Source organism: Hipposideros armiger, unplaced genomic scaffold (assembly GCF_001890085.2).
Source record: "Hipposideros armiger isolate ML-2016 unplaced genomic scaffold, ASM189008v1 scaffold_518, whole genome shotgun sequence".
In the NCBI taxonomy this organism is placed as follows: domain Eukaryota; kingdom Metazoa; phylum Chordata; class Mammalia; order Chiroptera; family Hipposideridae; genus Hipposideros; species Hipposideros armiger.
In genome coordinates, this window is record NW_017731868.1 from 380,651 (window position 1) to 399,794 (window position 19,144).

The window sequence follows — 19,144 nt, forward strand, 5'->3', positions numbered from 1 at the left end:
TATCCTTCAGATCCCAACTCAAAGACAAAAGCTACTTCCGCAGGTAACGCAGTTGACATGATTTAGGGTGAAAGAAAATAGAGGGCCAGAGGAAAGCCCTTGCTTTTCTGGATGTGTGATATCCTTTCAGATGGGAAGGACCAGGTCTGTCCTTAGGTAATAGCATTAGCCTTTAGATAAAGCCCCAAGGAGGTGACTCAATTGAGTATACTCAAGTTCTCAGCTACCCACCAGTATCGGAATTTGCTTTTTTGGGGAGAGGATTTTCTTGTCCTCTACACCAAATACTATCGCCTTGTTCTTCACCCCCTGCTTCCCAAGAAAAGTTTACCCACTAGGTTTTGTCCTAAAAGGTCACTTCACTAGAATCAAGTTGACTTTTTAGCATGTTAGAGTTTACAGAGTTCTTTAATATGTATGCTATGTTCAGCAACCCTGGGGGCAGTTGGAGTGGAATCTTCTGATTCTCTCCTTATCAACATCCCCTTAGCTCCTCATGCCGCATCCCATAACTTAGAGCATTTATTGAGTGTCTGTTTTATGTTAGGTGCTTCCATGTACAATGTCTCATATAATCTGTCCAATACCCCTGTTGAATAGGTGATATTTTCATCATTTTACAGGTGAAGAAAATGAGGCTCTCTTTAAGTGACTAGTCCAGGATAATACAGCCAGTAAATGGAGGAGACAAGATTCAACTCATTTCTTCTAATTTTTATGTTACTTGTTATTTAAATAAAATGAATAGTTAACTATTTATATAATTCAGTAATTATATTCTATTTAAAAAATTAATAAAATGGTGTCTTTAATACGGTGTTCTATGGCTCTCTGAAGTTGGGAGCCTGCAGGCCAGGCAGCCCTTCTATTTTTTTTTAAATAATTGTTTTATTTTTCAATTACAGTTGGCATACAATAGTATATTAGTTTCAGGTGTACCACATAGTTATTAGATATTTATGTAACTTGCGAAGCGATCACCCCAATAAATCTACCCTCCTAACACCATGCATACTTATTACAATATTATTGACTATCTTCATTATGCTGTACTTTACATCCCCATAACTATTTTTTAACTATCAATTTGTACTTCTTAATTCCTACCCCTTTTTCACCCAACCTCCATTCCTGCTCCCAGCTAGCAACCATCAAAATGTTCTCTGTATGTATGAGTTTGTTTCTGTTTTGTTTGTTTTGTTCTTTAGATTCCACATATAAGTGAAATCATATGGCATTTGTCTTCCTCTGTCTGACTTTCTCCACTTAGCACAATACCTTCTAGTTCCATCCATGTTGTTGCAGATGGCAAGATTTCATTCGTTTCTATGGCTGGGTAATATTCCATTGTATATATGTACCACATCCTCTTTATCCATTCATTCATTGATGGACACCCAGGTTGCCTCCATACCTTGGCTATTGTAAATAATGCTGCAATGAACATATGGATACAAATTTCTCTTCGAAGTAGTGTTTTGGGTTTCTTTGGATAAATACTCAGAAATGGGATTACTGGGCCCTTCTTTGTCTCTTGTTATAGCCTTTTTTAAAGTCTATTTTGTTGGGTATAAGTATTGCTACTCCAGCTTTTTTGTTTTTGTTTCCATTTTCATGAAATATCTTTTTCCATCCCTTTATGTTCAGTCTATGTGTGTCTTTTAATCTTAACAGAGTCTCTTGTAGGCAGCATATGTAAGGATCTTGTTTTCCTTTCCATCCAGACACCTTAGTTCTTTTGATTGGAGAATTTAATCTATTTATGTTTAAAGTAATTGTTTATAGATGTGTAGTTATGGCCACTTTATTATTCGTATTTTTTATCTTTTTTTTTCTTCTTAAAGAAATCCCTCTAACATTTCTTGTAATACTAGTTTGGTGTTGGGAAGCTTTTATCTGTCCTTCAATTCTAAATGATAACTTTGCTGGGTAGAGTAATCTTGGTTGTAGGTACTTCTTTTTCATCACTTTGAATATTTCCTGCCAATCGCTTCTGCCTATGAAGTTTCTGTTGAGAAATCAGCTGACGATCTTATGGGAGCTGCCTTGTAGGTAATTAACTGCTTTTCTCTTGCTGCTTTTAAGATTCTCTCTTTATCTTTAACCATTGGAATTTTAATTATGATGTGTCTTGGTGTTGGCCTCTTTGGGTTGATCTTGTTTGGGACTCTACACTTCCTAGACTTGTATGTCTACTTCCTTCATCAGGTTAGGGAAGTTTTCTGTCATTATTTCTTCAAAATGATTTTCAATTTCTTGCCCTCTCTCTTCTCCTTTTGGTACCCCTATGATGCGTATGTTCTTATGCTTGATGTTGTCCCAGATGCCCCTTAAACTATCTTCATTTTTTTTGGATTCTTTTTTCTTTTTGCTGTTCTGGTAGGGTGTTTTCTGTTACCTTAACTTCTGAGTCGCTGATTTGATCCTCTGCTTCATCTAATCTACTGTTGATTCCCTCTGATATATTCTTTATTTCAGTTATTGTATTCTTTGTTTCTGACTCGTTCTATTTTATGTTTTTTATCTCCATTTTTTATGTTTTCTATCTCTTTGTTGAAGTTCTCCCTGAGATCATTCAGCATCCTTATAACCAGTGTTTTGAACTCAGCATCTGGTAGATTACTTGTCTTCATTTTGTTTAGTTGTTTTTTTGGAGCTTTGTTCTGCTCTTTCATTTGGGACATGTTTCTTTGTCTCCCCATTTTGGCTGCCTCCCTGTGTTTGTTTCTATGTATTAGGTAAGGCTGCTATGTCTCCTGGTCTTAGTAGAGTGGCTTTATATAGTAGGTGTCCTGTGGAGCCCAGTGGCACAGTCTCCCTTGCCACCTGAGCCAGGCGCTCCAGTTGTGTCCCTTGTGTGTGTTGTGTGTGCCTCCCTGTTGTTTGTGCTTTGGTTTCTGTTTGCACATCAGTAGGAGGGATTGACCCTTGGGCTGGTTAGTTGTGAGGACTGACCTTGATTACAGTCGAGTTTTTTTGCAGGGGCTGACCCTATGGAGTAGGATTCACTTTAGTGGGGCTCTGTTGCATGCCTAGTCTGTTCCTTTGGGTGTGTCACTCAGGGAGGCAGCTGGGTGGTTCTCTGGCTGGGTCCAAAGCCAGCCATTGGTGGTGCCAGCCCTGGGGCCTCCTGGGAGGCACCTTGCTACAGGCCAAGTTAAACCACAGCTTGTGCCCAGTCTGGAGTCAGCTGGTATGAGCCACAAAGCATTCTGCAGATGGCTGCCACCTGTGCTGGGCTTGGAGGTGCTTGGGAAAGGCCAAGCCATGAACTGAGACTAGCTGCCACCAATGCTGGGTTTGGGGCTGCTCAGCAAGAGGTATGGGGTGCACTGAAGCCAGATGCTGCTTGTTTGGGTTTTGTCAGGCAGCCCTTCTTCGATCAGAACTTCTCTCTGTTATGTATATCTTAGTGCCATGTAAAATGTAATTTGGAAGATGACAACAACAACAATGGGGTTCTGCTTTAAATAAAGAAAAATTAATTAAAGGTTTGAAAACTACTCTCAGCCTTCTAAGGAGCTCACTTCTCTTTGAGTTAATCAGGAATGACCTTAATGAAGAGGTTTTGAAATTGGGGAGGGGTTTTGCAGATGATGCTTTTAGCTTTTATAAGGGACAGGGAAGCATTTCAGGATAAGAGAACTCCTTTATACAGCACAGAGTCCTTCTTGATTTGGTCTCTGGCCACCACTCCTCCCGGACCTCCTGCCAGCCCCTCATGCACACCCTTTATACCAGCTGTACCTGCCAGCCCCTCATGCACACCCTTTATACCAGCTGTACTATTGCACTGTGGTACTCATAATTCACTCAGTGTATCAGATTGTCTCACATCCCTGTGCCTTTGCACAGGCTGTTTCCTCTGCCCATTGAGAATCATGTCCCACTCTCAGATGCCTTACCTAACTCCCCTTCACACCACCTACCACCAATTTATTTCAGTATCGTTCTGTGCTTCCATAGCATTCTCTCATGGTACTTACAATCATAAGTGTACTTTTCTATGGCCCTCATTAAACTGTAAGTGCCTCAGGGATGGGGCTATATCTAATTTAACTTGGTATCCCCACTATGCTAAGCATATGTTCTGTCAGTGTTGGATGAGTAAATGAATGAATGAATGAATAAATGAGCAGATCTTTCTGGATTGGAGGTTTCATGGTGAGGAATATGGTAAGATAAATAGAGGTTAAAAAATGGATTCTGGAGCCAGCCTGCCTGAGTTTGAATCCTCACTGTACCACACTGAGAAAATTACTTAATTTGTCTGAGCCTCAGTTTCTTTATAGATTTGGAGGATTAGATGAGGTAATGTATGTAAAAGTTCTGAGAACAGCACTTGCCACAGAGTATATATACTATAGACATGTTCGCTTTTCATCATTATCATTATGGGAAGGCTACATGTAAGTGGTCAAACTGTGGAAGACCATGAGTGTTAGGCCAGGGAGTTTGAACTTGGGTGCAGACTTGCTAGGCTTTTTGAGCAAAGGAGTTGTCAAAGTGAAAGTGGCCTTCTCATAAGACAGTTTGGTCTTCTGTGGGGGAATCTGGGTGAATTATATGAGAAGTAAATAGGCCACTAAAGGTAGCAAATTTAGGCTATGTGATCAAGGTATAATCAGATTTCTGGATTCAGATGAGGGAAATGGGGGCAGAAATGCAGTTCTTGGTATGGGTGGAATAGCATCGTGGTTGAGAAAAGAGATTCTGAAGTCAGATGGTTTGGGTCTGAATCCCAGGTTTGCCACTTACTAGTCCTGTAGCATTGGGAAAATGACTTAATCTCTTGATGCCATGATTTCTTCTCCTAAAAATGGGATTATGATTCTTACTTCTAATACTTCTTATGAATATTAAATGAGTTAAATTATAGAACAGTACCTGGCATGTATTACTAATATTATTATTCTTGTCCCCCACAAATTCCTATTGTAGCCGCAGCCTGTCAGATCTTCCGAAGGCAGGAGTGAGTAGTAGACCTGTGTTGCCAAGAGAAAGCAAAGAAATGTAATCACTGAGTTGGTCTGTGTGTCTGTGTAGCATCGTTCACATGCTCTCAGCATCACCTTTCCAGGTCCTCAGGGTTCCAGATGCCCACTACACAGGTACCCACTACCCAGTGGATAGGAAATCCACAGAGCAATGGATGAATGAAATCCAAGATATTGGGAGGAGCGACATTATTCCGTATTCTTCCCTTCATCCCAGATTGAGGTTTTAAGACTGGTGACCTGAAGGATTGTCAAGTGCTCTATTAAAAGAAAGAGGAAGCTACACCATTTTAAGAGATGAAGATAGAATAGAAATTTACCACTTGTTGAGTACCTACTATGTGCTACATGTTTGTATGTCATTATTTAATCTTTCCAACAACCCTAAAAAACAGATATTTTTTTTCCCATTTTACAGATGAGGCAGTTGAGATTCAGAAAGGTTAGTAACTTGACCAAGGTCATCCAATTTAGGGAGTAGAAGCCTAGATTTGAACCCAAGTCTACCTTATTCCAAATCAATTACCCTTTTACTCTCAGATGTCCCATTTTGAGAGATGTGCAGGGTGGGTATTTAAATAGGCCTGCTTGAATCCTGGGCCCAAGAACCCTTCAGCTGTGAGGCTTTGAGCTCAAGATACTTAATATCCCTGCATCTCAGTTTTCTCATCTATAAACTGAGGGATTTTCCTTCTCAGGGCTGCTCTGAGGAGTAAATGAGATAAAGTATATAAAGGGTCTCAGCTGCTAACATAAATTCAGCTATTATTATTACAAGTGTCCACGATCCACCTGGTAACTGGCAGTGTTATTACCAAAACCCAAGTCTCTTTACTCATTTACCCTCCTATTGCCACTGTACTGATTAGTGGCAGTGATGACTTAAGGATAGATGGTATCAAAGAGCTGACCTCAGGTATTGGAAGACTTGTATGTTTGTGTGTTCCTATATCCAGTCTAGATTTGGGGTGGGGGCAGGTTGTAGAACCACACTGACCATTGTCTAAATTCCCTTCTGGGAAATTCTCTTTTCTCCATTCCTGAATTTTCCCTTCCCATTTGGCTTGTGTTTCAGGAGCTACAGAAGGCCCAAAAGAAGAAATATATCAAGAAGAAGCCTTTGTTGAAGGAAGTAGAACAGCCTCGCCCTCAAGAGTCCAATCTCAGTGTGGCAGCACCAGCCCCAACTGTGACCACTGCACCCCAGCTTCTCACCTCCTCCTCACCTCTGCCTCCTCCTGAGCCTAAACAAGAGGCCCTCTCAGGAAGTCTTGCTGACCACGAGTATACTGCTCGTCCCAATGCCTTTGGCATGGCCCAGGCAAACCGCAGCACCACACCAATGGCCCCCGGTGTCTTCTTGACCCAGCGGCGCCCTTCAGTTGGCTCCCAGAGTAATCAAGCAGGACAAGGTACAACTGTCATATGGTTATAGAACTGACAAGGATCTTATGCACTCCAAACCCTATGCAATCTGGTAGATGAGAATACCTGGGGGGGACACTGGCAGCCAACCTAAGGTGCTTGGATTTTGATCTCATAGTCCATGAAGAGACATGGACTGGAGTTAAGCAGAGACAAGCTCAGATGTAGGTTTAGAAAAATGCTTCTGGTGGCCAGAGTAGAGGGTGAGTGAGCCGAAGGTGGGAAGTCTAAGAAAGAGGCACATACACAGGTCCAAGTTACAGTGAAGAGAGGCTGGGGCTCTGACAGAGGGGATGGAGAGGGAGGAGATAAATTGATTAAATATGGAGGAGATCACATGGGACATGGGAGGTGATTTGATGTGGGGAGGGGAAGAGGCCAGGATCAGGGAGTCAAGCCCTCTTTTCCTCACTTTGGCTCTCAAAGCCCAGTCCCTAGAGTATGCAGCTCAAGGGGGTGGGGTTGGTGTGGCATTGGGGTGATGAGGATGGGAGTTTCAAATGAAACCAGGCCCTGGGGCTGGCAACTTCAAGGACACTGAGCTATAGTCACTAACCAGGCACTTGTCTAATACTGGTGGGCAGCATAAGAGAACGGGGAGGCACAGTCACGCCCCTGAAGAATTTAGGAAGGAACATTATTGGGCCCAAAGAAACCAGGGGGGAAAAAGAACCGGACAGACTAACCAGGGATCTGGTGCAGGAGGTCACAGGAGGACGAGCCAAGGCATGTGGTGTTGGATGGGAGTAGTTAAGGAGGGCTTCTTGCCCAAAATGGGCCTGGTGTAAGGATGGGGAAACGGGGGGCAGAACAGAGGAGGCGCTGACCCAAGGACAGGTGGTGCTAGAGCCCTTGCCGTAGCCTTTGCTTACCTCTCCCTCCCCCACAGGAAAGCGTCCCAAAAAGGGCCTGGCCACAGCAAAGCAGAGACTCGGCCGTATCCTGAAAATCCACAGAAATGGCAAACTGCTTCTGTGAGCTCCCTCGTGTTCTGCCCTTCACCCCTTCACCCCCATTGCCTTCTCCGTTGTCAACTCTCGGGGCACTCCTGGATCCTGTCTGCCCCAGACAAGGTGCTGAGGCGCATTGTCCTGCTTTCTTGGAACTGACCAAAGGCAGGGACTTCCCCATGGGCCCCTTCACTGACTCCCTCAGCTCCCTTCCCCATTTCCACCAGAGCATCCTGCCTTCTCCATACCTCTGAGTAGCGGGTAAATGGGAGAGGGTTTCAGCTGACTAGAACCCTCTTTTCTGCTGCTCCAACCCATTTCCTTTTCACCAGCCTTGTGTGCCCCTTACTCTCGTCCCCACCTAGAGCTAGAAGGCAGGATGATGGGAGACACGAGGAGAGCCTGGGCCCCTCAGTATTTCCCTGCTTATGAAATGGGAAGCCCAGTGCTTAACACTTCCCACAACTCCAGCCCTGTCTCCAGAAGGCTGCCCACCTCTGCCTGTTCTTCCTTCCCCTTCCTCCCCTCAGCCCAGTGGACATGTCCCATTCAAGACTCGTTCCTGGGAGAAGGGCCTGGCCTCTGCCCTCTCTTGCCAAATGCTTCATGGAAATAAAGAAGAGGGCCCAAGGTTTCCTTACTGCCCCACCGTGGGCCAATTCCAGAGGTAGCCTAGAAAGGCCATGGGCCGACTTCACTCATCCTTGGGCAAAGGAGAGATTCCTGGCATTTCTCAAGGTGGGGAGAGGACCAATGCCCAAGCCTTTGACCACAACTTTGTAGCCCATCGGAGGAAGCTACTTTTGGTTGGCTAGAGATGAAGCTCCCATCCCAGGCTGAGCTCCAGGAATTTGCCTGGATTTTGAGGTCCTGCAGAACATTATCCGTGTGCCTGTGGCTGGGTTCCAGCAGGCGAGAAACCATCTCCTGAAAGTCTGAAAGCACCTGCCACTGAAGCAGATAGCCTGGGCTCTGAAGCCTGCTCCCTCCACCTGTACCACAGAGCACAGCTTGGACCTTCCAGGGAGGATGTGGCAGGACCTCTGAGCCCTGGGCTCTCCATCCGGAGCCTCCCTGCTTCTTTCTTCATCTTAATTCTTGATCTGAAGACCTCAGAACTCACATCTTCACTCCTGGGCTGCTGCACTCCCAGACGTCAGGTTAATGCTCAAGCAGAGTGCAGATGGCCACTCAGGAGCCGAAGCCTAGGAGAGGAGGCACTCATCTGTAAAGGAGCAGACCATTTGATCCTCCCTTCCCCCTCTTCCCTTTGTGGATGTCTCTATCATCTAGACAGTTACCACCCTTCTCCCTCCCTTTCCCCCAGTTCCCTCCACCTCCACCAGTCCTGCCTCCCTGGCATCCTGGACTGGATGGAGAATGTCCCCCTCCCTCCATTTTGGCACTGCCCACGTGGAGTGCATCCTTACCCTCTACCCCACTCCAACCTCACCCCAGTTTGCCCAGTGCTTCTGGGGGAACTTAACAGCTACCATGCAAGCCACAGGGAGTATGTGAGACTTCCCTTGTTGTCTTTATGTCTCCAGTTTGTCTTTTCTCCACAGCCCATTATCTATTCTCCTTCCTTGGTATCAGGGGTCCCTTAGACCCATTTGCTTTTTCTATCTTGGGGACCCCCGGGGCCAAGCAGTCCTCCATCTAGTCACACCAAAGGCAAAAAGCCTGGCTACCTCCCCCCTAGCACGTGAGGTCCCCACTCCTCTCCTCTCTGTTTCTGCCCAGCTTTGCTTTTCTTGGGGATTTCAAGGCAGCAGAGCATAGTGAGGAGAGGGAAGGGGGGCAGCCTGTGTTCCTGTGTAGGCAACTGCCTGACTAGGCCCTGACTGCTTTAACCAAGACCAGGACCCTGGCCCTTCTGCCCATTAACAACCCCCCTTGATCTTTCAAAGGCAGCTAATTGCTAGCAAATCCCCCTAGTTCCAGGCTTCTTTCTGCTGTTCCTTCTTAGAAATTTCTGTGGAGCTGAAACCCGACCTCCATTCGAATGGGTTTCCCTTAGTTTAGTTGGGCTCTCAGAGCTTCCTGTTTGTTGTTTTGTGTTTCTAATGAAAAGCAAGTTTACCCTCAGAGTTATGCTTTTCCAAAGAGGCTAGTGTGCTTTTTTTTTTTTTAATGTTTCAGGTTCTAAGTGAAGTGAGTTGGGGAGGGGTTGGGAGTGGTTAGTAACCAAGGTTTAGAACATGGTGAGAGAGTTACCTCTGGTCTCCAATACCCAGCACAGAGCTGGGGGTAAGATAGGGGGCAGGGAGAGAGGATTTCTATTCACCTTTAATATATTTTTACAAAAAAGCAAACAATTTAAAAACAAGCCCACCGCTTCTGTACATGTCTAAATATATTTTTAGAAGTGGGTAGGATTGTGAATTTCTGATGCAGGGCCTTTTTATAAACAGGTTAGAATAGCATCATACAGACTTGTTTTTTTTCCCCTTGTTTTTTTCTTATGTTGTGTTACTAATGTAATTTATATTTTTTTTTAGATCCTCCCTTTCCTATAGAGATAAAAGTGATTTATCTTGGCAATTGCTTTGCTTGTCATTCTTTTTTTTTTTTTTTGGTGGTGGTGGTGGCGGTGGTGGTGGTGGTGATGGTATGGAGTACAAGAGTGCGGCCTTTTCTTAACAATCTCTCTGATTCTCCCTCCCATCAACTCAGCACTTCTCTGGTTCCCAGCCATATACCTGAGGTGGCGGGGGAGGTCAGGATCCCTGCCTTCATGAGAGACACAGTTCACGTGCCAGAAACAGATAATCAGAAGGACAGTAAGCAGAAAAAAAGGGGTGCATCAATTCAAAGGGGCCTGACAAGTTTGTTGAAAAAGCTTTCCATAGCTTCCATGGGCTGTTTTTAGTGGTGACACCTGTATCTTCTTTCTGCGAATGTGGAATTTTGGGGGGTCTCTCTCTCTCCCTCTCTCCTATGTATATTGATTTATTTTGTCTTCACCAATATCCTCATCTTACTAAAGAGGAAACAGGCAAAAAAAGCCTTTCAGCATCACATACCATAAGTTTTGGGGCCAGCCTCGTTTCAGAGTCTCTGTTCTTTTCACTGTTCTACCACCTCTCACTGTTAACCGCTGCTATTTATTAAGTGCCTTTTCTGTGCCAGGCATTGGGCTAGGGGTTTTACTTGGGATATCTCATTTAATCCTCACTGACAACTCTGGGAGATAATTAATAGTCTATCTTGTGGTGAAGAAGACTGAAGCTTGCCAGCGATCTTCCACAGCAAGATCTGCCTGACTCCCAAACTCATGTTCTTTCCCCTCACCATGTTAGAAAACCTTTTGTAACTCAATGACCCAACAGATGTTTATTGAGTACCTGTTTTTATCCAAGATATATCCTTGAGAATTGTGTCCTGAGGAGAACCCCTGGAGCGATGTCGGCAGCCTCAGTTCCAAATTTACCACCACCATGACTCGGTGACCCAGGGCAGGGCTGCTTACTGTCTGAGGGTCACTGTAAAAGGAGTTTGAACCCAATCAGGATTTCTTCACCCTGGAAATTCTGCTTCTAATAGGTCTGGGATGAGGCTGTCTGGGTTTGGTACCTACTGGCTAAATGACCTCCTCCAGCTCTCCCAATCTGAATCTTGGTATTAGGCAGGACTTGGGTAGAGAAGGTTTTTGTCTGGGCATGGGGGACTATGTCTCCTGGTGGAAAGGCAACAGGAAAGGGGGAAAGGATTTCAGAGCCCTTGTAGGAATGGTGGGCTGGGGTTTTTTTCTGTCACCAACTCTTACCCCACCTTCCCCAGTGAGGGACCAAAGCACTATCACCAGCCTCAAGTGAAAGGATAAGCTAGAGTCTTGGTCACCTTAACTCATGCAGCTCGTAGGTGCCAGCAGATCAGAGGCTCCTGTCTAAAAACTGGATGGAAAACAAGGGCAGCCAACTTCGGTGTTCCCTTTTTCCAGTATGCAGTGGAAAAATGCACAGGGCTTGTCATTAGGAATCTGCCTTCTCAGAAACTAACCAGTTAATTTTGGGGGACATTGCTTATCTGGGTCTCAGTTTCTACATTTGCCAGTTGTAATTGTTTCAACTGTGAAGTCCTCTAGAAGGATGGTCACCCCTAAACATTCGGGATTCCTAAACAGAATCCTCTAACTCTGACCTGTCCTGAGTACAGATCCCCATTTCTACTTGCTCTTGTGGTGTTGCCTCAGGTACACAGTCTCCTCCCTTTCTATCAGGACCCTGTTCATGCCAAGTTGACTGAAGTGGCATGTGCCCTCCAGTAAGCTAAGTGAAGAAGAAGAGCACCGTATGGGACAGTGTGGTGACAGAGATGAGTATGGGACGCTGGTCAGGGAATCTCCCTGGGAAGCAGGGAGTCCAGGTAAGGCTTCCTGTCAGGGCTGATGCCTCAGCCAAAAGATGCAAAGTAATTAGCTAGTCAGACAGAGAACAGTGGGAAGAATATTTCAAGCCATGGCATGAGTAAAAAAAGTGGGAAACACGTGTGTGTATAGAGGACAAAATATTTAGTAGAACTATAGCTGTGACTTTCACCTGAGGGAACATATGCACTCTCCAAGAGGGAATGTTTAGTCTGAGAAGGCATCTGATCACAACTGATTAGTTTTTAGGGATACTATTTATTTTAAACCCTCAGATAATGGAGGCCATGTAATTTTGTTGTTTGTGAAAAGACTTAACTGTATCCAGTGATAGAGAATCATTAAAGAGTTTTAAGCAGAACATGGCATGCTCTAACTTGCTTTTATAAAAGATCCCTTTGCCAGTCATGGTCAGTAGTGGATTCTGAGGGAGAGAAATGGAGCCAGGGAGACGAGTGAGGATGTTACTGAAGGAGACATGCGGAGGGCACCATCTCATCTAATGCCCCATTGAATGCCGCTTCCCTAAGGAAGTCTTCACCCAACTCTCCAGTCAATTCTGACCTTTTTCTGGACTTCTACATCTCATAAAAGGTGGAAATCCCAGGCCATTTCCAGGAGGCAGAACCATGGAGTTGGCCACTCATACTACCCCAAAGACCCCTTTTCAGCTTTTTAACTCTCAAAATAGCTCACCTTTCCAGGGCTTCTCCTTCTCCATAGGACCACAACATAACGTCAGCACTCACCAATGAATGTGGTAAGAAAGATACAATACCCATTTTACAAGTATATTATCCTTGTCAGGATCCCAGCAAGCCTCCCTTGCATTTCGTCCCATTCCATTCTATCATACACAACCTTCCCGAAGTCCTATTTTCATCATTCCCACCTGCTTGAGAACACCCATGGCTTCCCACTGCTTTATTATACTTCTGCTTTCAAGGCTTTCCAGACCTGGCCCAACCTGGAGACAAAGGGCTGTGGCTGAAAGAGGATGTGCCTGGGAGTTGAGAAGACCAATGATTCAATTCCAACTCTGCCACCTATGTGATCTTGAGCTGGTTACTTTATATTTCCTTGATTCAGTTTTGTCATCTGTAAAATGAAGATAAACTCCCTACCTCATAGGTTTGTTAGGGACTATAGTAGCCCCTGTCTTTAAAAAACTTAATGTCTTAACACTCAGGTGATCAGTGAATCTATTTGCATTTATCTCAGTTAATATTTGCCCAACAAGCCCTATAATCTTATAAAGACTACAGAGAAAGTAAGCCTTTAAAGAAATTGGAGAGAATATTGGTGCAGAAAATGGAGTTGGCTTAATGAGGAAACTGAAGGACATAGATGGCTAAGTCAATAGGTGTGGTGATCCTTACACTTCTGTAGAGAGGAGATACAACTAAATCTGTGACACAGTTTCTGGAAGGTGCCAGAGTATCATCCATGTCAGGTCAATATCACTGGTTTGGTTCTACAGTGGTTTATCAAAGCCACTTTTGTGTCAGGCCCTCTGTATGACAATGGAGGGCTTGATCCTCAAGGAGCATGTGGTTTAATGCACAGACATGGAAACCCAAGTACAGCATACTGGGATGGAGACAGAAAGTCCTCACAACATTGTTGATAGGTTCTGCAACTTTAAGCAAAACAACATATAAGGAAACCAATTTTACCATATGCTAATTAATATAAACAAAAGCTCCTATAACATCTCATTAATATTATAATGAAATGACATTGAAAGAAACAATGTTATTCGAGGACCTGCTGTACTATGTAACAAGTAAGTATGCGGTGCTGTGGAAACATGAAGGAAGGAGATGGAACCCAGGCTGCAGAGCATAAAAGTCTAGGAAGAAGCAACACCTGAGTTGAATATTGAAAGACATTCACCAGGAAAGGGAAGGCAGAAGGATGAGTTTGTAATAGAGCATTCCAAGCAAAAGGAACAGAATAAGCAAAAGCGGAAAGTTGAAGCAGCCTGGTATGTAGGTGGAACTACAAGCCTTTCAATTGGGCTGGTGTACAGGCTACAGCAATATGGCAAATGGAGGATGAAGAAGGTTGTTTCAAGACTCCAGTTAAGATGCGATGAGGTCTAAACCAGGGCAGCGGCTGTGAAGATACCAGAGATGTTAACCCACACCCCACTTTTCCCCTGACATTTTACTATGAACAGCTTCAAACATTCAGAAAGTCAAAGTAATTATTCTGAGAACACCCATATATCCACCATCTAGATTCTACAATCAGTGTTTTACTATATTTACTTTGGCACACCTATTCATCCCTCTATACTTCCTTCAACCCATCTTATTTTCATGAATTTCAAAATCAGGCATCTATATACATCCATGCCATTAACTAGAGTTGAATATATGCTTTTATTTTTAGCTAAAATACCCATATAATGAAATGCACATATCTTAAGACTGTAATTTTGTTTTGATAAATGTATATACCTGTGTAACCCACAACTCTATCAAGATACAAAACATTATCATCAACCCTGAGAATTCCCACATGTCCCTTCCCACTCAACCACAGCCCTTCCCTGTTCCAGAGTAGGCCTTGAGTTTGAAAGGGTAGGATTTGGAATGTGTGGAAATAGAAAGATGATCCAAGTGGAGAGAGCCTGGATGCCTCCCTCTCTGGCAAAGTCATGAAGGCAGGTAACCATGGGGGATGCACAAACATTAGTCAATGAATTCGAGTGAATGACTTTCTGCCTTCCTCCTCTCCCCCTACTGAGCCTCATCTTTATGGGTCTAGGCATGAAACAGTGAAGAGTCGAGTCAAGGGCTCTCAGGAGCTAATAGTCTTGTGGGTGAAACAGAGTGAAACACTGACGGTCACAATTAAGTAAAACAAATATTAAATGTTGCATTGTGCAAGGGTCAGTGCTATAACAGAAAGAATGGAAAATGAGGTAAAACAAAAGTGCCACAAGGGTTTGGTGTGTGTGTGTGTGTGTGTGTGTGTGTGTGTGTGTGTGTGTGTGCATGTGTGTGTGCATGTGTGTGTGCATGTGTGTGTAGAGGAAAAGAGAGAAGAGAAGAGAAAAGAAAAGAGAGCAGAAGGGTGGGGTGGGGTAAAGTGATAAGTTGAATGACTTAGACTCTCGGGACTGGAGGAGCTCAGAGGAAAAAGGGAGAAAGAGCATTAAGCAGCTATAAAAAATTTCCTGGAAGTGAGAGTTGTTCTAAAGGGGAATTGTCTTGACGGATGTTGGTTTTGATAATAAGTGTGGTAGACATAAAAATGTTTTAAGTGGCAAATAACAGAAAACACAAACAAGTCAAGTGTGGGACATTGGCTCATAATTGAAAAGTCTAGAAGTCTGTGGATTTTAGGCACAGTTTAATCACAGCTTAGGTTCTGATTATCTCAGTTCTGTTGTGTATGTGTTAGCTTTGTCTTCAGGGTACTTCCTCATGGTTGCAAGATGGTTGTACACAACACAGTGCTTCCACTTGTGCTTATTTGCCATCTATACGTCCTCTGATGAAGTGCTTGTTCATCTTTTGATATTTTAAGTGGGTTGTTTTCTTACAATTGAGCTTTGAGAGCTTTTATGTATTTTAAGATACAAATTGTTTGTTGACTATGTGATTTGCAAATATTTTCTCCAAGTCTGTAACTTGTCTTTTTATTCTCGTATCAGTATCTTTCACAGAGCAACAGTTTTTAATTTTGATAAATTTCAATTTATCAGTTTTATTTATTTTATGGATTGTCATGTTTAAGAATTCTTTGACTAACACTAGGTCATGAAAATTTTCTCCTGTGTTATCATCTAAAATTTTTATAGTTTCATGTTTTACATTTAGATCTATGATCCATTTTGAGATAATTTTTGTATACTGTAAGGAGTTTAGGTCAGGGTTTTATTTTTCTATGAAATGTCCAATTGTACAAACATCACTTGTTGAAAAAACTTTCCTTTCTCTACTGAATTGCTTTGCCCCTTTGTCAAAAATCAGGTAGCTGTTCTTGTATGGATCTAATTCTGGAATCTCTATTCCGTTTCATTGATTTTATGTTTCTATCCTTCCACTAATACCACCCTGTTTTGATTAGCTACATGATAACCTTTAATATCAAATAGAATGTTTCCTGCCACTTTATTCTTCTTCAAGATTATTTATCTATTCTAGGTCCTGTGGCTTTTCATATGAATTTTAGAAAAAGCTTTTCTGTGCCTACAAATACCTTGCTGGTATTTTGAAAGGAATTGCATTAAATCTATAGATCAATTTGGAGATTATTGACATATTGAGGTACTTAAAATATTTTTAGATTTTTATATAATATTTAATTGAAGTATAATGTACATACAGAGAAGGACACAAACTCTAAATGTACAGATTGAGGAATTGTCACAAAGTAAACACATTCTTGTAATCAGTTCCCAGTTCAAAACATAGAATGAGCTCCACCTAGGGGATTGAGTCTTAACACAGAAGAGATAGGAGATGAACTCATGGGCCCACTTGAGATGAAGAGGGCATTAAAGAGCTATACCCTCATGGAAAGGGACTAGAAAATAGCCTCCCTATTGGCACAGGGACACAATGAGGCAATTTGTGTTTCTTGGCTTGGTCTTTGGATGGGGAATAAAATTTTCTCCTTTATGAATTCTTAACCATGTGATTGAGCTTCACATGAGTTTGTGGTTCAAGCCTATAGTACTTATATGATCCCAGAACCTACAACTTGCAAAATTAACAGAAAATTTTATCTCTCTGGAGCATCTGACAAAAGCAAATACCAAACCTCTCAATATTAACATGCCTGCAAGGCAGGCTGAACAGGATTTTCATTTGAATATGAACAAAATAATATATAATAAGCAAGAATCAGCAAACACAATAAACAGTAGGATTAAACCTCTATGAACTTCAGATAATAGAAGAATCTAATAAATTTACTAAAATAAGTGTTAAAATTGATTAAGGAAATAAAAAGGAGTAATAAAAACATAAAATAACAAAAACACCATTGAAAAAAGAACCAAAGCAGACTTCTAAAAATAAAAAATGCAGTAATTGAAATTAAAAACTCAATGAATGAATTAAACAGAGATTAGATACTGTGGAAAAGATAATTTATCTGGAAGACAGACCTAAAGAAATTACTCAGCAAATAGCACATAGAGTTAAAGAGAGGGAAAAGATAAGAGGCTAGGATATGTGGAAGACAAAGTGAGAAGGTCTCATAAGAGAGTAATTGGAGTTGCAGAAGGAATAAATAGGGGTAAAAGGAGGGAAAACTATTATACAACTGCCTCCTTAACATTTTCACTTGGAAATATATCCAAAATGTAACACCTGATCCTTCCTCAAACCTGCTGCTTCTCTGGCCTCTATCATATGCCAAAATCCTTGGGTAATCTTTGATTTTTTTTTCTCTCCCATCCCATATACAAGCTGTAGGCCAATTCTTTTGGCTTTTCTTGAAAATATTTCCAGAATCTGACCACTTTTCACCATCTTCACTGCTACCACCATGGCCAGAACCATCATCATTTCTCACCTGGACAGTAGCCTCTTAACCTATCTTGTTATTTCCTCCAGTCCTTCCCTGCAGCCTAATCTCAACACAGCATCAAAAGGGATCTTTTCAAAAAATACGTCAGAGACTTCCACTTCAGAGATAATGGAGAAGACATACTTTTCCTATTCTGTCCACTAAGTACAACCACAAACCCTGTATATTATATACAAAACAGATAAAAGACTTTGAAATGTAGAGAGAAGGGAGAAAAGCTAAGGGCACTGGGATCTAAGGAACAACCCAGTGGTAAGTTCCTTGGTTTTCTTTTTGCCTCATACATCCTAAACTGGATACTGGAGAAGGTGGAAACCCACAAACACCAACAGATAAATTTTTAAAAATTAAAAAACAAACAAACCCAAGAAAAGCCTGTTTTCACTATACAAAGGACCAATAAAGGGGTAACCTCCCAATATAGAAAACTTTTAGATATGACCGTTCTACTCCAGCCAACCACAGTAAAACTATGGCTTCATCAACAAAGATTGAGTGAAGAGCCTGAACTCTTTCTGGGCTGTGATGAGAGGCTCCAACCTCCCTCCACCCACCACTGAGGTGATGTCAGAGAAAGCCAAGTGGAGAACCTGGACTTCCACCCCCACCTGACAGTAATGCAGTGGCATCATACCTTCCCCTACCAGAACCTTCTCAGAAGAGGCTAGCTCAAATAGATTTAACTAAAGTCCAAAGTCTTGTAATATCCAAAACGTCCAGGTTTCAATTTTTAAAAATCACTCATTGTACTAAGAACCAGGAAAATCGCAGATTGAATGAGAAAAGATAACATACTAACACCAAGATGATACAGATAGAATCATCTGACAAGTGTTATAAAGGAACTCATACAAAAATGCTTCAACAAGCAATTACAAACTCATTTGAAACATGAAAAATTACAAAGTCTCTGGGATGGCCAGTTAGCTCAGGTGGTTAGAGCGCAGGGCACGGTGCTCATAACACCAAGGTTGCCAATTCCATTCTCATGTGGGCCACTGAGGTGCGCCCTCCACAACTAGATTGAAACAACTACTTGACTTGGAGCTGATGGTTCCTGGAAAAACACAACTGTTCCCCAATTAAAATAATAATAATAATACAAAGTCTCAGCAAAGCAATAGAAGATATGAAGAAGAACCAAATGGAAATTTTAGAACTAAAATGTAAAATAACTAAAATAAAAACGGATGAGTTCAATAGCAGAATGAAGACAAATGAAAAATAAATAAAGAAGATAGAACAATTGAAGTGACTCATTCTGATCATGGTTCCTGGAACTGGTAAGTGACTTCACTAAGGCTACAGGCTACAAGATCAAGATACGAAAAAAATTAATTTATTTTTATATACTAGCAATCAACACCTGGAAACTAAAATTAAGATGATGTAAATTAAAATGTAAATTTAAAATGTACAATCACTGAAAATGCAATGTTTATATGTAAATCAAACAAAACATTTATAGGACTTCTATGCTAAAAACTACAAAATGCTGGTGAAAAAAATCAAAGAAGATTTAAATAAACAGAGGTTTTCTGTGCTCATTGGTTAGAAGACTCAACATAGTAAGGATATCAGTTCTTCCAAATAGATATATGAGTTTAATGAAATTCCTATCAAATCTCCCAGCTGGATATTTTTGTATATAGACAATATTATTCTAATATTTGTATGGAAAGCAAAGGAACTAGAATAACTCTAGTGGGTTCAATGTTGATCCCTCAAAAGATATGTCCACTTCCTAACCCCCAAAACCTGTGACTGTAAATTTATTCAGTAAAAGGATCCTTGCAAATGTGATTAAGTTAAGGATCTTGAGATAAGATCATCCTGGATTATCTTGGTGA

The 19,144-nt window shown here is 42.1% G+C and overlaps 1 protein-coding gene across 6 annotated transcripts in view; it reads left to right on the top strand.

The window, feature by feature from the left end:
* Window positions 1-9,916, top strand: part of PHF8 (PHD finger protein 8) — a 137,531-nt gene extending 127,615 nt beyond the window's left edge. For 3 of the 6 annotated variants that reach the window (XM_019668151.1, XM_019668150.1, XM_019668153.1), the window contains 3 exons: window positions 5,416-5,439; window positions 6,073-6,409; window positions 7,312-8,074. In XM_019668151.1, the coding sequence (XP_019523696.1) occupies window positions 5,416-5,439; window positions 6,073-6,409; window positions 7,312-7,400 (450 nt within the window). In that variant the 3' untranslated portion in view covers window positions 7,401-8,074. Of the gene's footprint in view, window positions 1-5,415; window positions 5,440-6,072; window positions 6,410-7,311 lie in introns of all 6 variants that reach the window. The other 3 variants (XM_019668152.1, XM_019668154.1, XM_019668155.1) reach the window with 2 other exon arrangements.
* The last annotated feature ends 9,228 nt before the right edge of the window (window positions 9,917-19,144 follow it).